General features: G+C 43.4%; 3 protein-coding genes across 5 annotated transcripts; all 3 read left to right on the forward strand.

Moving 5' to 3' along the window:
- Window positions 1-678: 678 nt before the first annotated feature.
- On the forward strand, window positions 679-3,860 carry aldoca (aldolase C, fructose-bisphosphate, a). Its single transcript, XM_037473428.2, has 9 exons — window positions 679-793; window positions 1,404-1,540; window positions 1,677-1,888; window positions 2,053-2,107; window positions 2,218-2,378; window positions 2,464-2,547; window positions 2,642-2,816; window positions 2,904-3,103; window positions 3,183-3,860. Exons 2-9 carry the CDS (start codon window positions 1,429-1,431, stop codon window positions 3,273-3,275), a joined length of 1,092 nt encoding a protein of 363 aa, XP_037329325.1. The 5' UTR covers window positions 679-793; window positions 1,404-1,428; the 3' UTR covers window positions 3,276-3,860.
- A 1,197-nt stretch (window positions 3,861-5,057) lies between these two features.
- srsf1a (serine and arginine rich splicing factor 1a) lies at window positions 5,058-9,492 on the forward strand. Of its 2 annotated transcripts, XR_005120351.2 has the most exons (5): window positions 5,058-5,579; window positions 6,166-6,344; window positions 7,678-7,850; window positions 8,023-8,783; window positions 9,176-9,492. XR_005120351.2 is itself a non-coding variant. In XM_037472363.2 (4 exons), exons 1-4 carry the CDS (start codon window positions 5,392-5,394, stop codon window positions 8,212-8,214), a joined length of 732 nt encoding a protein of 243 aa, XP_037328260.2. In that variant the 5' UTR covers window positions 5,058-5,391; the 3' UTR covers window positions 8,215-9,492. The 2 variants fall into 2 exon arrangements, 1 of the variants encoding a protein (XP_037328260.2); XM_037472363.2 differs by having other exon boundaries at window positions 8,023-9,492.
- Window positions 9,493-10,019: 527 nt separating this feature from the next.
- On the forward strand, window positions 10,020-13,338 carry dynll2a (dynein, light chain, LC8-type 2a). 2 transcript variants are annotated; one of them, XM_037470328.2, is made up of 3 exons: window positions 10,020-10,207; window positions 10,690-10,881; window positions 11,534-13,338. In XM_037470328.2, exons 2-3 carry the CDS (start codon window positions 10,750-10,752, stop codon window positions 11,669-11,671), a joined length of 270 nt encoding a protein of 89 aa, XP_037326225.1. In that variant the 5' UTR covers window positions 10,020-10,207; window positions 10,690-10,749; the 3' UTR covers window positions 11,672-13,338. The 2 variants fall into 2 exon arrangements, with proteins under 2 accessions (XP_037326225.1, XP_037326216.1); XM_037470319.2 differs by having other exon boundaries at window positions 10,023-10,207; window positions 10,731-10,881.
- The last annotated feature ends 436 nt before the right edge of the window (window positions 13,339-13,774 follow it).

The following is a 13,774-nucleotide window of genomic DNA, read 5'->3' on the forward strand; positions in this document are numbered from 1 at the left end:
GTCAGCACATTATCTTGTTTCTCCGTGTGGCACTTTAAAAACAAACATCCTCTTATACACTCTAAAATTGCCGCAATAGCTTGTTTGATAAATAGAGGAAAAACAAAAAAATTCCCTCATAAAAGTGGAAACGATGTAGTTGGCCTCATTTGGATATAATTTGGGTCATATCACCATGTTCATTTACATTGACTGGAAATTAATTCTATTTCGGACGCTGTTCCATCACATTCTTTACAGTTTAAAGCTCATGTAAAAAAAGTTACAGAGTGCAGGAATTGCTCAGAGACTGAAACCCCCCCGAGGATTCGAGGATGAAGACCAAATTATCAGGAGACTTGAAGTCTTCCTCTGGGCACATTTTTACTAATTACATTAAAAATAGCACATCACGCGGCATGGTGAAATGCTTAAATGATCTTTCTATAAGGGAGGAGGGTCTGACAGAGTACATTACTTTCACAATCAGCCAATATGCAATACTGGTGTACATATCATCGATATGTACACCAGCAATGCAAGTTCACAAGTAACTGATGGACTGAAGAAATGCTCAAGTCGACCCATCTGCGTAAATAAAATAATGCATGCCTGGAATCTTTATTTAAATAAAACAATGACTCATCAAAACTCTTTAAATGAATATGGGGCGGAGGCGGGTCTTCACGCGCCGCCCAGCGGCGTCAGCCTATGACGTGTGACACACTTGAGATGGATACAAACCAGCGCTGACTGAGGGTCTCCAGTTAGTGTTCATTGCTTCACTGGACAAGACACATTTGATTTCTGTCAGGTAAGGTTACTCATCTTTTATTAAATACCTCTGACACTTGGGAGTAGATCTATTTGGACTTGCTCCCAGCTGTTATCTTTAAACTTGCACTTGTTAGAAATTGTAGTGTAAATTACAAGGGGGAATATCGGGAATATTGAACATTAAACTGAAGTTCAAAGATCACTAATATGTTTTTATTTGCCGCAATTCTAAACTTTACGTAAGTTCATCCACTATAAAACCTCTTTTTTCTCTGTGCAATTCCAACATGTGAATTATACCTCTAACATGCATTATCTTAATACTTTTGGTATTTCATGAGTGGTTTAGTTCCTTTGATGTACAATCATAGTATTTCAAGCGATCCATGTTTTCTTTTATCAAGTAATCGAGCACACAAAATTTATCATTTACATCATTTTGAATATCTTTAAAGCGCTCATTAAAACCCAGTTAAGAAAACACTAAGGACTGTTTTCCCATCGTGCATCCATAAACTGGCTCTACTCCTCTTGAGAAAAGCAGAAGAGAAACAAACGTGGATGAACCTTTAGACGTTTTCCATCTTGACAAACTTCATGGGTCGGTAACAGTAGTCTGAATAATGAATTCACATCAACTTCCGAAGGCCGCAGGACAATCAGTCACTCGGGATGACGCACCAGTCCCCAACACTCTCCGAGGCGCAGAAGAGGGAGCTGCATGAGACCGCTCTACGCATAGTTTCCCCGGGGAAGGGCATCTTGGCTGCAGATGAATCTGTGGGTCAGTAGCACTCTTTCTTTTATTTTAACTCTAGAATGAATGCATGCCTTTAATGTTGCAGTCAACAGTCGCTTCTGTGATTGCCCAGTGTGGATATCAACAATCAAATCCATATATATTTATGTGTTACCTGCAGGCAGCATAGCCAAGCGCCTGGCCCAGGTCGGGGTGGATAACACGGAGGAGAACCGCAGACAGTACCGGCAGATTCTCTTCAGCGCAGACGACCGCATCAACGGCTGCATCGGAGGGGTCATCTTCTTCCACGAGACGCTGTACCAGCAGACTGATAACGGCGTCCCCTTCGTCAAAATGATCAGGGAGAGGGGCATCATGGTCGGCGTCAAGGTGTGGCCCCGTAGTTCCAAATAGTTTAAATGTGGAGCGTCGGGACAACCCTCGCACATTCTAACCGACCTTTGTTGAAATAGGTTGATTGTCCGAGCGATGGTTTCTGATTTTGAGTTGTTTCTGTGATAATGTAACACGCGTCTTTATGCCTCATTCCACAGGTTGACAAGGGTGTCGTCCCCCTGGCAGGAACTTGTGGAGAAACCACCACTCAGGGTCAGACAAAAAACAAGTTTTGGTTTGCAACCGCTACCACTCACGTTCCCCCCCCCCCAAGAGGAATGCATGTTACAAGACAAACTGTGGCTCTTTTCTAAACCTCACAGGTCTGGACGGATTGTCAGAGCGCATTGCGCAGTACAAAAAGGACGGAGCTGTCTTTGCAAAGTGGCGCTGTGTGCTTAAAATCAGCGACACCAATCCATCTAAACTGGCTATTGCAGAAAATGCAAACGTTCTTGCGCGCTACTCCAGCATCTGCCAGCAGGTCACAACCCAACAATGTAAAGTACGCCTTCACAGGTTCATGATGCATCCGTGTTGGTCTAATGATCTTTCCTTTTCTCTGTCAGCACGGCATTGTGCCAATCATCGAGCCGGAGATTTTGCCTGATGGAGATCATGACCTGAAACGCAGCCAGTACATCACTGAGAAGGTGGCTCCTTACTTACATAGTGCATGTGTGTGGGTGTGTGGGTGTGTGGGTGTGTGGCGTAGATCCTTGAAAAGGACCAATGTGTGAATTGCAGGTCCTGGCTGCAGTGTACAAGGCCATGTCGGACCACCATGTGTACCTGGAGGGCAGTCTCCTCAAACCCAACATGGTCACCGCTGGACACAGCTGCTCCACTAAATACACTCCAGAGGAGGTTGCTATGGCAACCGTCACCACCTTGCGCCGCACCGTTCCCCCGGCGGTCACAGGTGACCCAGAGGATTTTACAGAGATATGTTGGATAAGTTTGCGGCAACAGAGTGGAAGTAAAACAAGAGCCTTCTGTTCGCACACAGGAGTGGCTTTTCTCTCGGGCGGTCAGAGTGAGGAGGAGGCCTCTGTCCACCTCAATGCCATCAACAACTGCCCTCTGGTCAAACCCTGGGTCCTAACGTTCTCCTTCGGCCGAGCCCTGCAAGCGTCTGCACTCAGAGCCTGGAGAGGACACAAAGAGAACGAGAAAGCCGCCACGGAGCAGTTCATCAAGAGGGCAGAGGTACCTCCACCTCCGGTCGCTCGCTGCTGGTTTTCTATTCTGTGTTTATTTGCTTGTTTAATGACTTCTCTGTTCACAGGCGAACAGTCTGGCCTGTCAAGGGAAGTACAACGGCGGGGATAATTACGGCGAGTCTGGCCAGCGCAGCTACGGCTCCTGTCACGCATACTGAGTCGTCAGAGAGGCCGTGTTTCTGTCATAACAAAGAGGAATCGTAACGTTGATAAGAAGTTATTTCAGAACTCTGACACTCAGGATCAGCAGGACATGGCCGTGGATATTTCTCATGCATGCATGCGGGATGTTTGCTTTACGAAATGTACCTGCTCTTGTGGCATTGCGAAAACTAAAGCTTTAAAATCTTGCAATTATTAATCACAGGGCAGTTGTTAGCTAGTAAATTTGAAATATCTTCAAGATGTGCAAAATGACTCTGTGTACAAGTGTGCGTAGTTTAGTTTTGTTAGTAACTATTCACAACAAGGCATATTGCACCTAAATTAGCTTCAAGCTAATCTGTCTGTGAAGCGGCCCAGGTGGAAAGTACAATCCATGCTGCAGAAATGAGCTTTCGTGCCGGATGTCATTCTAAATTTCATGTAGTAGTTTGATAAACAACAACAACAACAATTTAAGCATTCAAGAAATAAAACAGTGTTCAGGTTCAGTTTGTTGTGGCCGTTCTGTTTTACATTAATCAAATGTAATGTCTGAGTGGCAATGGACCAACGAGTAAATCACATGTTGTAGTGCACAACGCTGTGTTTCTTGTACTTCTTATAAATACAAAAGAGTGATAATGATCATAATCTGTGGAGACATAGTAAACCAAGGGGGAGAGAAAGAGAGAGAGAGAGAGAGAGAGAGATATCAAAGTAGAGCAGAAAAAAACAACTCTGTCATCATGTAATTATTTCTCATATCCACGGGATGTGGTAATAGCGATGTATGGCGCACCATTCTAGATTTTTCCTCTTAGGAAACAATGCAAATGTAGGTATTGTGAAACACCTTTTATCTTTCAATCTAATGGTCTGTTTTTTACTCATCAACCACTATGTTTAGTTTGGGGAAATACATTTAGCAATAAGATAGCTGATACATCTGTTGGGATGTACAATAAACAGTAACATGCATGATTGGGATGTGGTTTAGGCTGATATGCCTGGATATTATCTAATTATCTACAAAGGATTATACACACAGTATATATTGCATTATATTTGTAGCATTCTGAAGAGTTTGCCAAATAATATCTACATTGTATGCATTGTGCTATCAGACACGTGCACAGATAGACCCCTGGTGGTGCTCAAGCACCTGCCCCTTTGCCCGGGATGAGAAAAGAGATACAGACAGACAGACAGACAGACAGAGAATTTAAAGGCAGTTTTACTGTTCTACAAATTTGACGAGTTCACTAATTTTGTTTAGTATTGAAGTGAAAGGTAGGTCTTAAGTTGAGCTACATGCCAGTCTGCAACAGTAAACATGCTCCTGTGAAGCTCCTTTAATTTATTCAGAGCAGAGTTTTGATTATTTAACATATTATTTGGTTATACAATATGGCCTTGTTTTGTTTTTGCCTGATATATTTTTTATTCAAATTGATAATGAATCATTTTACGATGGGTGCCCTTTTGTTTCGGTTTGAGCACCTGCCCCCCAAAATATCTGTGCACGTGCCTGGTTGTAATTAACAACAGGCAATACTTCACGGGCATGGATTTACTGTAGAAATAAGTCTCCATTTCTTGGGCCAGGTCACCACGTGTAATTAAATATTGTACGTTGGATAAATTTTGAGAACAGGTAGACCCGTACTTTTCTTAAAACACGTTTCCTCGTTTGTCCTCTCAATATTTCAATGATATCTGCCCAAGGATTATACAACGAACATCATTTCATGATGGAATGTCATTTGATTTGTCACATGTTTCGTTATGAACGTCCATCATTACCTCTGATCCTTTTCGCGGACTATTTCGTAATGCGGACGTGTCCACGCCGGGACGCGGTGTTTCCGGTGTTCACGAGAGCTTCTGTAAAGGAGCGCGGTTCCTGAGGAGGAACTGGAGCAGCGGGCGCCTCATTGAAATTAGTGTCACTCCACTTAATACCATCTTCAGATTGCAGAGGGAAGCGGCGCCCCTGATATCTGCTCGAAGAAAACAAACGTGTCGGCGCTTGGAGTGTAATCACCGCGTGGCTGCGCAGACCCTGCAGGATCTCTGGTAGGGCAGAGAACAAAACCGTTAGGTGAAGTTAGCGAGCAACCGCGCGCTGCCATGTCGGGTGTTGTGCGAGGCCCCGCCGGCAACAACGACTGCCGAATTTATGTCGGAAACCTCCCCCCTGATATTCGCACAAAAGACGTTGAGGACGTGTTCTACAAATACGGGGCGATACGAGATATCGATCTGAAGAACCGGCGGGGCGGGCCCCCTTTCGCCTTCATTGAATTCGAGGACCCCAGGTGAGATGCTAGCCCATTGTGTGGCTAACAAATGTGTGCTAACGAGGGCTTAGACTACTCCCTGGAGTCGCTGTAGCCGTGCCGTGTCCACCTAACGCGGTGTGCGCGCGCGCTGTTCCGGGTTTCAGTTATGTGTTTCTAATTGAGGTCTATGACCTTTGCTCATGAGCTCAAAGCAATTCCTCGTTGCCCTTGTTTGCACTGCATCCTAAATGACATAACATTACGTTACCCGTCAATCTAACGTTACGTTAACAGTCTTGCTGGCGTTAGTTAATTGGCAATGTAAAGTTACACTAAGCTTAACTCCGTAGTAATTCATGCAAGAGCGCTCTCTTCTTAGCGAAGGAATAACAAATAACACTGTTTTTTTTCTTCGCACAAATGGAGGCAAAATCACTGCATTGCTGTGCACGTCTGCACGGCGGATTAGCAACCGTAAACCGGACCATGCTAACGTTAGCAGCTAGCATTGCTGACCCCCGTCCGTCACTGCATTTTGTCTAACGTTAAGTATGTGTGTGTGTGTCAAACCTAACTGCCCACCCGCCACGTGTTTGCGTTCAACCTGCCGTTTCGTCATCAGGGACGCCGATGACGCGGTCTATGGGCGAGACGGTTACGACTACGACGGATACAGGCTGCGCGTGGAGTTTCCCCGAAGCGGCAGAGGCTCGAGAGGTGGCTTCGGGGGGATCGGTGGAGCCCCCAGAGGGAGATACGGGCCTCCATCCAGACGCTCCGAGTACAGGGTCATCGTGTCAGGTAGGTCATTTAAATGGCTAATACACGGAGCAGGAGTCACGCATGTCTATCCTCATCATTTGTGTTTGGATCACCCACAAACTTTGGTTAAACGTTGAGCTCCAGTTTGTGTGCCATCTCGGGTACTCGGAAGACGTTAGTTATGGATCATGCATACCCATGTATGCAAAAGTAGGGTTTTATTAAACACGTTTTTACACATTAACTTTATACAAATCCAAATACACGAGTTGCAGTCAATCTAAATGAACTAACTATTAATTTGCTCATGGCATATTAGCAATGGCATATTAACATTACCTGTGGTAGTTGATATGTTGGTGGTTATTTTCAAAATTGCTTAGTACTTAGCCACAGTATGATGAAACTGAAATAATCCCTTGCCTAAGGACATACATCCTACTCTCACTGCTGTAAAAGTTATTCTACTTTGAAAAAATAAACTTGTTATTAAAATATACATTGCTTAAGTTTACCAAGTAATCTGTATGCTACGCAGGTAATGACAAAGACCTTCAGAAACAACACAATGTTTTATTTTTTCTGGCAGACATTGTTCTCAACTAGCTGGATGCAGCTGAGCTAGCCTTGCGTATTCTTGTTTTCAAACAAAATTTAAGTTCACACATTTTAATAACTAGGACTATTGAAACTTCATTTTGATCAGCTCTACACTTACATCTATCCATCCTTAACTTGTAGTTTTCTGCCACTTATTGGTTAAGTCTTGTAGCGATGAGTGCTTGCAGAATTTAAAAAAAAGGTTTCGCATTTGCATGTACAGAAAACTAAATTCCTTTTTAAATGAGCAAAATGGTTTAAATAAACTGAACATTTGATGTTTGTTTACATGGAAACAAACATTTTTTTTGTTAATAAAAACAGGAAGGCCATGAAATAACTCATCACGTGAAGACTATATTGTGACAGCAACCACCCGCCCCTAGATATAATCAGTAAGGTTAATTGTCCTTTGGCCATAACTGGAGAATGCACACAGAATTAAAATTACCTTTAGTAAATCTGGAATGTCATAAATATTATTTAAATAAGTTGTTGCTGTGCATTTTAACACATTTAGCCACAGTATAACACATGTGCTCTGCTGCAGTTAATAATTATTATGGTACAATGGAGCTCACACAGGGTTAGTATTAACAAACCATGTCTTAAAGCTGAACCAGTTTTCAATTTTTTCTTTTTTTGAATTAATCAAAGTTGTCCCCCAGCTTCTGTTTGGGAAAGCCAATACATTGAGTAATGCTAACACACGCTTAACCTTTTCTCACACAAATGTGTAAGCGTTGGCTAATGTAACATTTGGATGTTTCAGGACTCCCTCAGAGCGGCAGCTGGCAGGACCTGAAGGACCACATGCGTGAAGCGGGCGACGTCTGCTACGCCGACGTTTTTAGAGACGGAACCGGGGTTGTAGAATTTGTGCGCAAAGAAGACATGACCTATGCCGTACGAAAGCTGGACAACACCAAATTCCGCTCGCATGAGGTATGTGTACTGATATGGTTTCATTCTCACGGACAGTGTTTTTAGGTCTAGGTGAGTACCACAAGAAATGCTACATCTTTGACGCACACCTGGCCCTCCTTTCCTTCCATGGTAGTTCCACCATAGGACGGGGTGTTGCCTTTTCAATGTCAAGTTCTCTTGTGTCCGCCAGGGAGAGACTGCTTACGTCCGTGTGAAATTAGACGGCCCCCGCAGCCCAAGTTACGGAAAATCCCGCTCCCCCAGCCGTGGAAGCAGGAGCAGGAGCCGAAGTCACAGCGCCAGCCGCAGCCGCAGCAACTCCCGTGGCCGAGGGTCGCCCCGCTACTCGCCGCGTCACAGCCGCTCTCGCTCTCGTTCATAAACCTTTCTACCCCCGATGTTTTGATGTACCCCCCGGATTTTACCCACTGTTTTGAGTTTCTTCAGATGTCGGCAATTCATCTAAAAAATTTTGCGTTTCATGTCCCGATGTCCTTATGGATGATCTTGGTATGTAGCAGTACCCCCCCCCCCACCCTCCTCTTCTTCTTCCTCCTTTTTATCCTCTTCCCAGCCTTCTCCAAGTGCTTTGTCCTTTGTTTTTTCCTCTACTCTCTGTCCTCTGTTTCTGCAACATTAAGAAATGTGCTGTGTGGAGCTTCAAAAATGTTGAGTTGTCATTTGCTGCACTCAATGTTTTTGCAAGTGTTGAAAGTTTTATTTTTGTTTCATTTTTTTAAAACCACACACATAGCATCTCTCATTGGATATGTGGGGTGGGCTGTTGGGACAGGGAGCACAATACTTAACTGTATTTTACCCTTGTGTCTTCCTCTTAGAAATCAGAAGAGAAGGATTAAAGTGATTTGGAATAAAACCATTGTGGAGCACATTTCATTTGTATGGTCAGGATAGGACATCTAATTGAAGAGCAATCATGTCGAGGCAATGGTACGCTTCATATTCCATAAATTGAACGTTTTGATAGGTTGCCATACCATGCATGTCATATTTAATAAAGCCATATGTGCTGTACTATTTTTAACTTGCTACTCTGGCTTGTGACAGAATAAGCAGTCTTAGAAGTGTTGTGATGTAAGATCCTTGCTGTCAAATGTAAAACAAATGAATCACTACTTTGTTGCAAAGACGTTCCACTTTTAACTTTAAACGTCCTCATTGGTTAAAATGATTTAAATTCAGGGAGCAATACTGTTTGAGCTCTGTGTTTTTTTTCTTTCTTTAAATTTGACATGAGTGCACAAAAATGGAAAAATTGGGCCTACAAATTGTAACATTTTATTCTAACAGTCTGCCTGTGATTTTCTTCCTGGTATTTCAAGGTTTTGATTGGAGGAGTGGCTCAGTGGATCCCAATCCTTGGAGCTGGATGAGTGGATCGATTAGGAAAGGGATAGGCAAGGATGGATGCTCGGAACGGGATCAGTTTTCCAGGATTCAAATGAGTTTGATTTCAGTACTGATTAACAGGAGTCCCGGAGCAACTTTTTTTTTTTTTTTCTTCCCCCATTAGGTTGCCTATTTAAAGTTTTTCAATAGTAATGGCTTTATTTTACAAGAAAACGAAACTGAGGACCAGGAAGTTGGATCAAAGGATGGAGTCGTAGATGCCTGGTATGAAAGAAATACAAATTTGGGAGGTTGGGATGGGATTTCATGTGGGAGTAGTTTGAATGTTTTATTTTGCTTAATCTTGCTTTTTCTCTTAGCATTTTCAATAAAACACTTTCAAACAAAAATACTTGTTTGTTTTCATTTAAAACTGATGTCAATTTATAAATAATTTAAAGCTCAAACTTTAGCCCAAATTATTTCTTATATTGTTTCACCACTTCATTTTTTCGGTGGATTAATACGTGCCGTATTTGTAAAGCTGAAATGAACAGACTAGCACATGGTTGTTAATTTGTACTAACCATCCCTCTGGAATACAAAACCGAAGCAGTCCACATGTTCAGTATTCAAAGCCCCAGGGTCGCCTCTTACGTACAACCAATGACACCTGCGCGTGGCCCACGTCTCGTTTCCCTCCGGCTCCCCCAGTCGGTGGTGTACACTGTTTACTGATGCATTGTGGGATGAAATAAGATGCCGGCAGACCGCAGCTGGAGAAAAATGCTTGCGACACACGGGGAGGCTGCGGCTCAGCCAATGGCGGCTTGCGGCGTGCAGCAAAGGGGCGGGGAGCCGCCGGAGCGCAGCAGAGAAGAGACACAACCTACCCACATGCTTATTGTGTTAATCTTTAAAAAGCAATTAGCCGCAGCATCATCCAATCCTCCGCCTCCCTCCTCTGGCTGTTTGAAATACATCGTTTTTGGGAAATAAACTGGTTTCATTCAGCTCAAGATAAGGTGAGTTGCAGATTCCCTTTTGTGCGAAAGATTGACTTGCATGTCATGACATTTTTCTGATTCGAGTTTCTCCGGTGATGTTGAGCTCATTTATGTATTTTCTACTGTTCCGTCTTACTGTATTTCGCCTGTGCTGGCATGGATACGAGCAGGTGTGTTTTTGCACATAGGTAATTAGATACATCTGGATACTTCTGGTCTCCTGATGCACGAGCCGCTTTTATCGGAAAGTGATTTAGCCAAGTAATAGAACTCCACCTGTATCAAGTTTCGCAGCCTATCGATGCAACACTCAAGTCCTCGTTTGGATGTAGCCCCCGAGCCCAAGTTCTGCTGATGAATCAGTGCACCCGTCAAACCGCCATTCTTCTGCGTATGATTGTTGTTTTAAAAAAAAAAAATCATTTTTATTGTGATGATCGCCGCCGGCCTAAACGATCCCCATCATCGGCCCCCTATTCGTGCGGTGTTTTTATTCCCAGTGCAGTGAACGGGCTCCCCCTCTTTCCCCTCCCCCGGGCAGGCATCCTCCTCCTTCCACCATGACTGACAGGAAAGCTGTGATCAAGAACGCCGACATGTCCGAAGACATGCAGCAGGACGCGGTGGACTGTGCCACGCAGGCCATGGAGAAGTACAACATAGAGAAGGACATAGCTGCCTACATCAAGAAGGTGAGACAGGACGGCCGCTTACATCACATGATCCGCGCATCCATCCAGAGGCTGCTTTTATTCCCGGGTCTATTTTTGTGCCGATGTGGAGAACGAGGCGCTTGTGATCACGGCCGTAGCCAGGGTTGTTTTGATACCAGGAGTTTACAAGGCCCCCCCAACCCCCCCCCACCTCACACACTTCACTCAAGTATTTGTTTTATTGGTGACAGATTCTACAATTCGAGTCTCCTATTCTAGGACACGCAATAAAAAAAATACAAACTAGATGATACACCTCAAGGGTATTCTGGATTTTCCACAGTCTACATTCAAGTTTATGCCTGCCGTTATAATGCTCCTTGAATGGAACTATTTTGTATTACTTGATCTGCTTTCCTCTGGGATCAATGGTGCTTTTATTGATGTGTTGGCCCAGTAATTCTCTCCTAAATTCCAAGAAAGTAAGTTAAATCTAGCAGTTTTGAAGACTTGCTCTCTGGCGGTGGGGAGTTGGGAGGGACTCGTTTTATCGCATGTAATGAATAAATGACAATAACCATAACCCCAGATTCTACAATTGTCATGTTGTCTCAACCAGAACTTTTAGATTGGTTTTCACACTCATTGTTTTCTTTTCTTTCCCCCCCCCCCCCCCCCCCCCCCCCCCCAGGAGTTTGACAAGAAGTATAACCCCACCTGGCACTGCATCGTCGGGAGGAACTTCGGCAGCTACGTCACACACGAGACAAAGCATTTCATTTACTTCTACTTGGGCCAAGTGGCCATCTTGCTCTTCAAGTCCGGCTGAGGAGTCTGTGATGGGTGTTGAGGAGTTTCGTCTCCCTGAACCGAAATGGGAAAATGCACTGGTGGCTGATGTCTCCCATTCACTAATAACGACATACCATAATGATGCAAAACCGGTCGTGCGCAATTGCATGGACTACACACTATTTAATATGTATGTTACAGTAAGTTTACTTTTCAATAGTTGCCGTTGGAATGCAACTGGAGTAGTTTTTGTTAATGCTGTTGAATTCTAGTTTGTAAATGATTTCATCGTGGCCCTCGATTGTATGATAAAGGAAAGCTGTAGAATGTAGTGGTGCATCTGCTTTCCTTCACAAGTGGCATCGCCAGACCCTCTAATGAGACTCCATCTGTCGGTTTAGATGCTCAAATTGTAAACCACGCGCCGTGCACCAGTTCAACGATCCCATTCGCAAGGCTGTAACGTGTGATCGCGAAAAGAAGTAGAACCATGGGGTGAAATAGTCTTCACGTGGCGAGTTCACAGCCTTCCTTTGTTTCCCACGTAAACAAACAGCATGGGTTCAGTTTATTAAAGCTATTTTGATTATTTAAAGGAATTTAGTTGTCTGTACATGCAAATGCGAAACCTTTTTGTTTTCCATTTGGATTTAAAATAAAGATATCCAACCGTTTTTTGACAAAGATGTCACAACCGGAAAAAACCTTGACATTTTGCACCCAAGCCAGTGCACACAGTTCTGTGGATGTTAAGATTTCACTGTGAGGGACAACAGAGCGAACGAAGCTCACACACACACACACACACTGCAGACCATGAGCCAGTAACAACACTGCAGACCGGTCCGAAAACCCCTCCCACTCGCCTACCTATATTTCACTCTTGTAATCCTGTGATTCTGCATGCAGTCGGAGGATAGAAACCACAATTTATTTTACTGTCATCAAACCCGAACATAAGCTCACCATGCAGTTAAACCCTTTATTTGACTTTTGAGTATATAGACTTCGGCCTGAGCTTTAGGAAAGCGATTTAGAGCAAGACCTGTGCAGTCGGCGCCTCCGATGCTACCGACCCCCCCCCCCCCCCCCCCCCCCCCCCTGTGTGTTTCAGACGGTCGTGTCGTCATGTGTGGCTCGTAATACAATCTTAAACTTTTTTTTTTGGTCTTTAACCTGCTAGAAATGCAACTCATTTAAGAGTACTTTCTACAGCAACTACAAGGAGACGTTTCTCTTGTCTGACCCACTGATCGGCATAATTAGTTTAAGTGTTGGCATCGTTTGGGAGGTCAGGTCGGAGAGATGTAAAGGAGTGTGTGGAGTGAAGTTTTGTTGACATCACATATTTTCTCTGCGTGTAAAGACAATTTTTTCAGTTGCTAACTCTTATGATCCAACAATGAGTAATATGTGTATCTCATACGTGTTAGCTCGGATTGACATCGAGGGAAGTCCTCATTACCTGTCAATGTGAACCGATTTAGTATTGTTTTCCTCTGGCATGTATTTTTGCTGTGTATATGTAGGAGCCGTTTCCAATGCTGTTCAATTTGCACAAAACGTGTGCCTGTCATTGCTCTCAACTGTAACTGGCTTGAGTACAATTGCACTTCATTAGAGTTAATCAGTGGGTTGCTACAGAACCAAAATCGTATAAACTCCATAAAAATAAAAAAAAAAGATAATTGTTGACTTATTAAAGGGTGGCCTATTTTCTTCGTTATTCCGTATTTGACCCATGTCACTTGGATTTCTCTTCAGTAAACATGAAGCACCTGCAGCTTGTTATCTTAGCATTAAAATGGACAAACCATTAGAGATGAAACAAAAGTAACTAATTAACTTATGAGCCGTTAAGGCGCTAGAAGGTACATTTTGGTACATTTGGCAGACCAAGCCTATCTGAACTAACTCTTCATATTTATTGTAAAGACATGAGTGGTGTCAATCTTCTTGTTTTAAGTCAGCAAGGAAGGGATTTAATGTCACAACCCAAAATGTCAAATCAGTCCTTTAAAGCAAGTGTATGTAACTTTTACTAAACAGCCGCTACTTTCTACAATCATACTGAACAGCACCATCCCAAGTAAAGTTAGTTTATCGATAATAAACTTGTTAACAAAGATTTCCTAACTTG

This window comes from Pungitius pungitius, chromosome 3 (assembly GCF_949316345.1).
Source record: "Pungitius pungitius chromosome 3, fPunPun2.1, whole genome shotgun sequence".
Taxonomy (NCBI): Eukaryota; Metazoa; Chordata; class Actinopteri; order Perciformes; family Gasterosteidae; genus Pungitius; species Pungitius pungitius.

Coding starts and splice junctions, on each gene's coding strand:
- aldoca (XM_037473428.2), top strand. CDS start 1,429: ATGACGCACCAGTCCCCAACACTCTCCGAGGCGCAGAAGAGGGAGCTG. Junction 2,379..2,463: donor ACTCCAGCATCTGCCAGCAG/GTCACAACCCAA, acceptor TTTCTCTGTCAG/CACGGCATTGTGCCAATCAT. Junction 3,104..3,182: donor AGTTCATCAAGAGGGCAGAG/GTACCTCCACCT, acceptor CTCTGTTCACAG/GCGAACAGTCTGGCCTGTCA.
- srsf1a (XM_037472363.2), top strand. CDS start 5,392: ATGTCGGGTGTTGTGCGAGGCCCCGCCGGCAACAACGACTGCCGAATT. Junction 6,345..7,677: donor GTACAGGGTCATCGTGTCAG/GTAGGTCATTTA, acceptor TGGATGTTTCAG/GACTCCCTCAGAGCGGCAGC. Junction 7,851..8,022: donor CCAAATTCCGCTCGCATGAG/GTATGTGTACTG, acceptor TGTGTCCGCCAG/GGAGAGACTGCTTACGTCCG.
- dynll2a (XM_037470328.2), top strand. CDS start 10,750: ATGACTGACAGGAAAGCTGTGATCAAGAACGCCGACATGTCCGAAGAC. Junction 10,882..11,533: donor TAGCTGCCTACATCAAGAAG/GTGAGACAGGAC, acceptor CCCCCCCCCCAG/GAGTTTGACAAGAAGTATAA.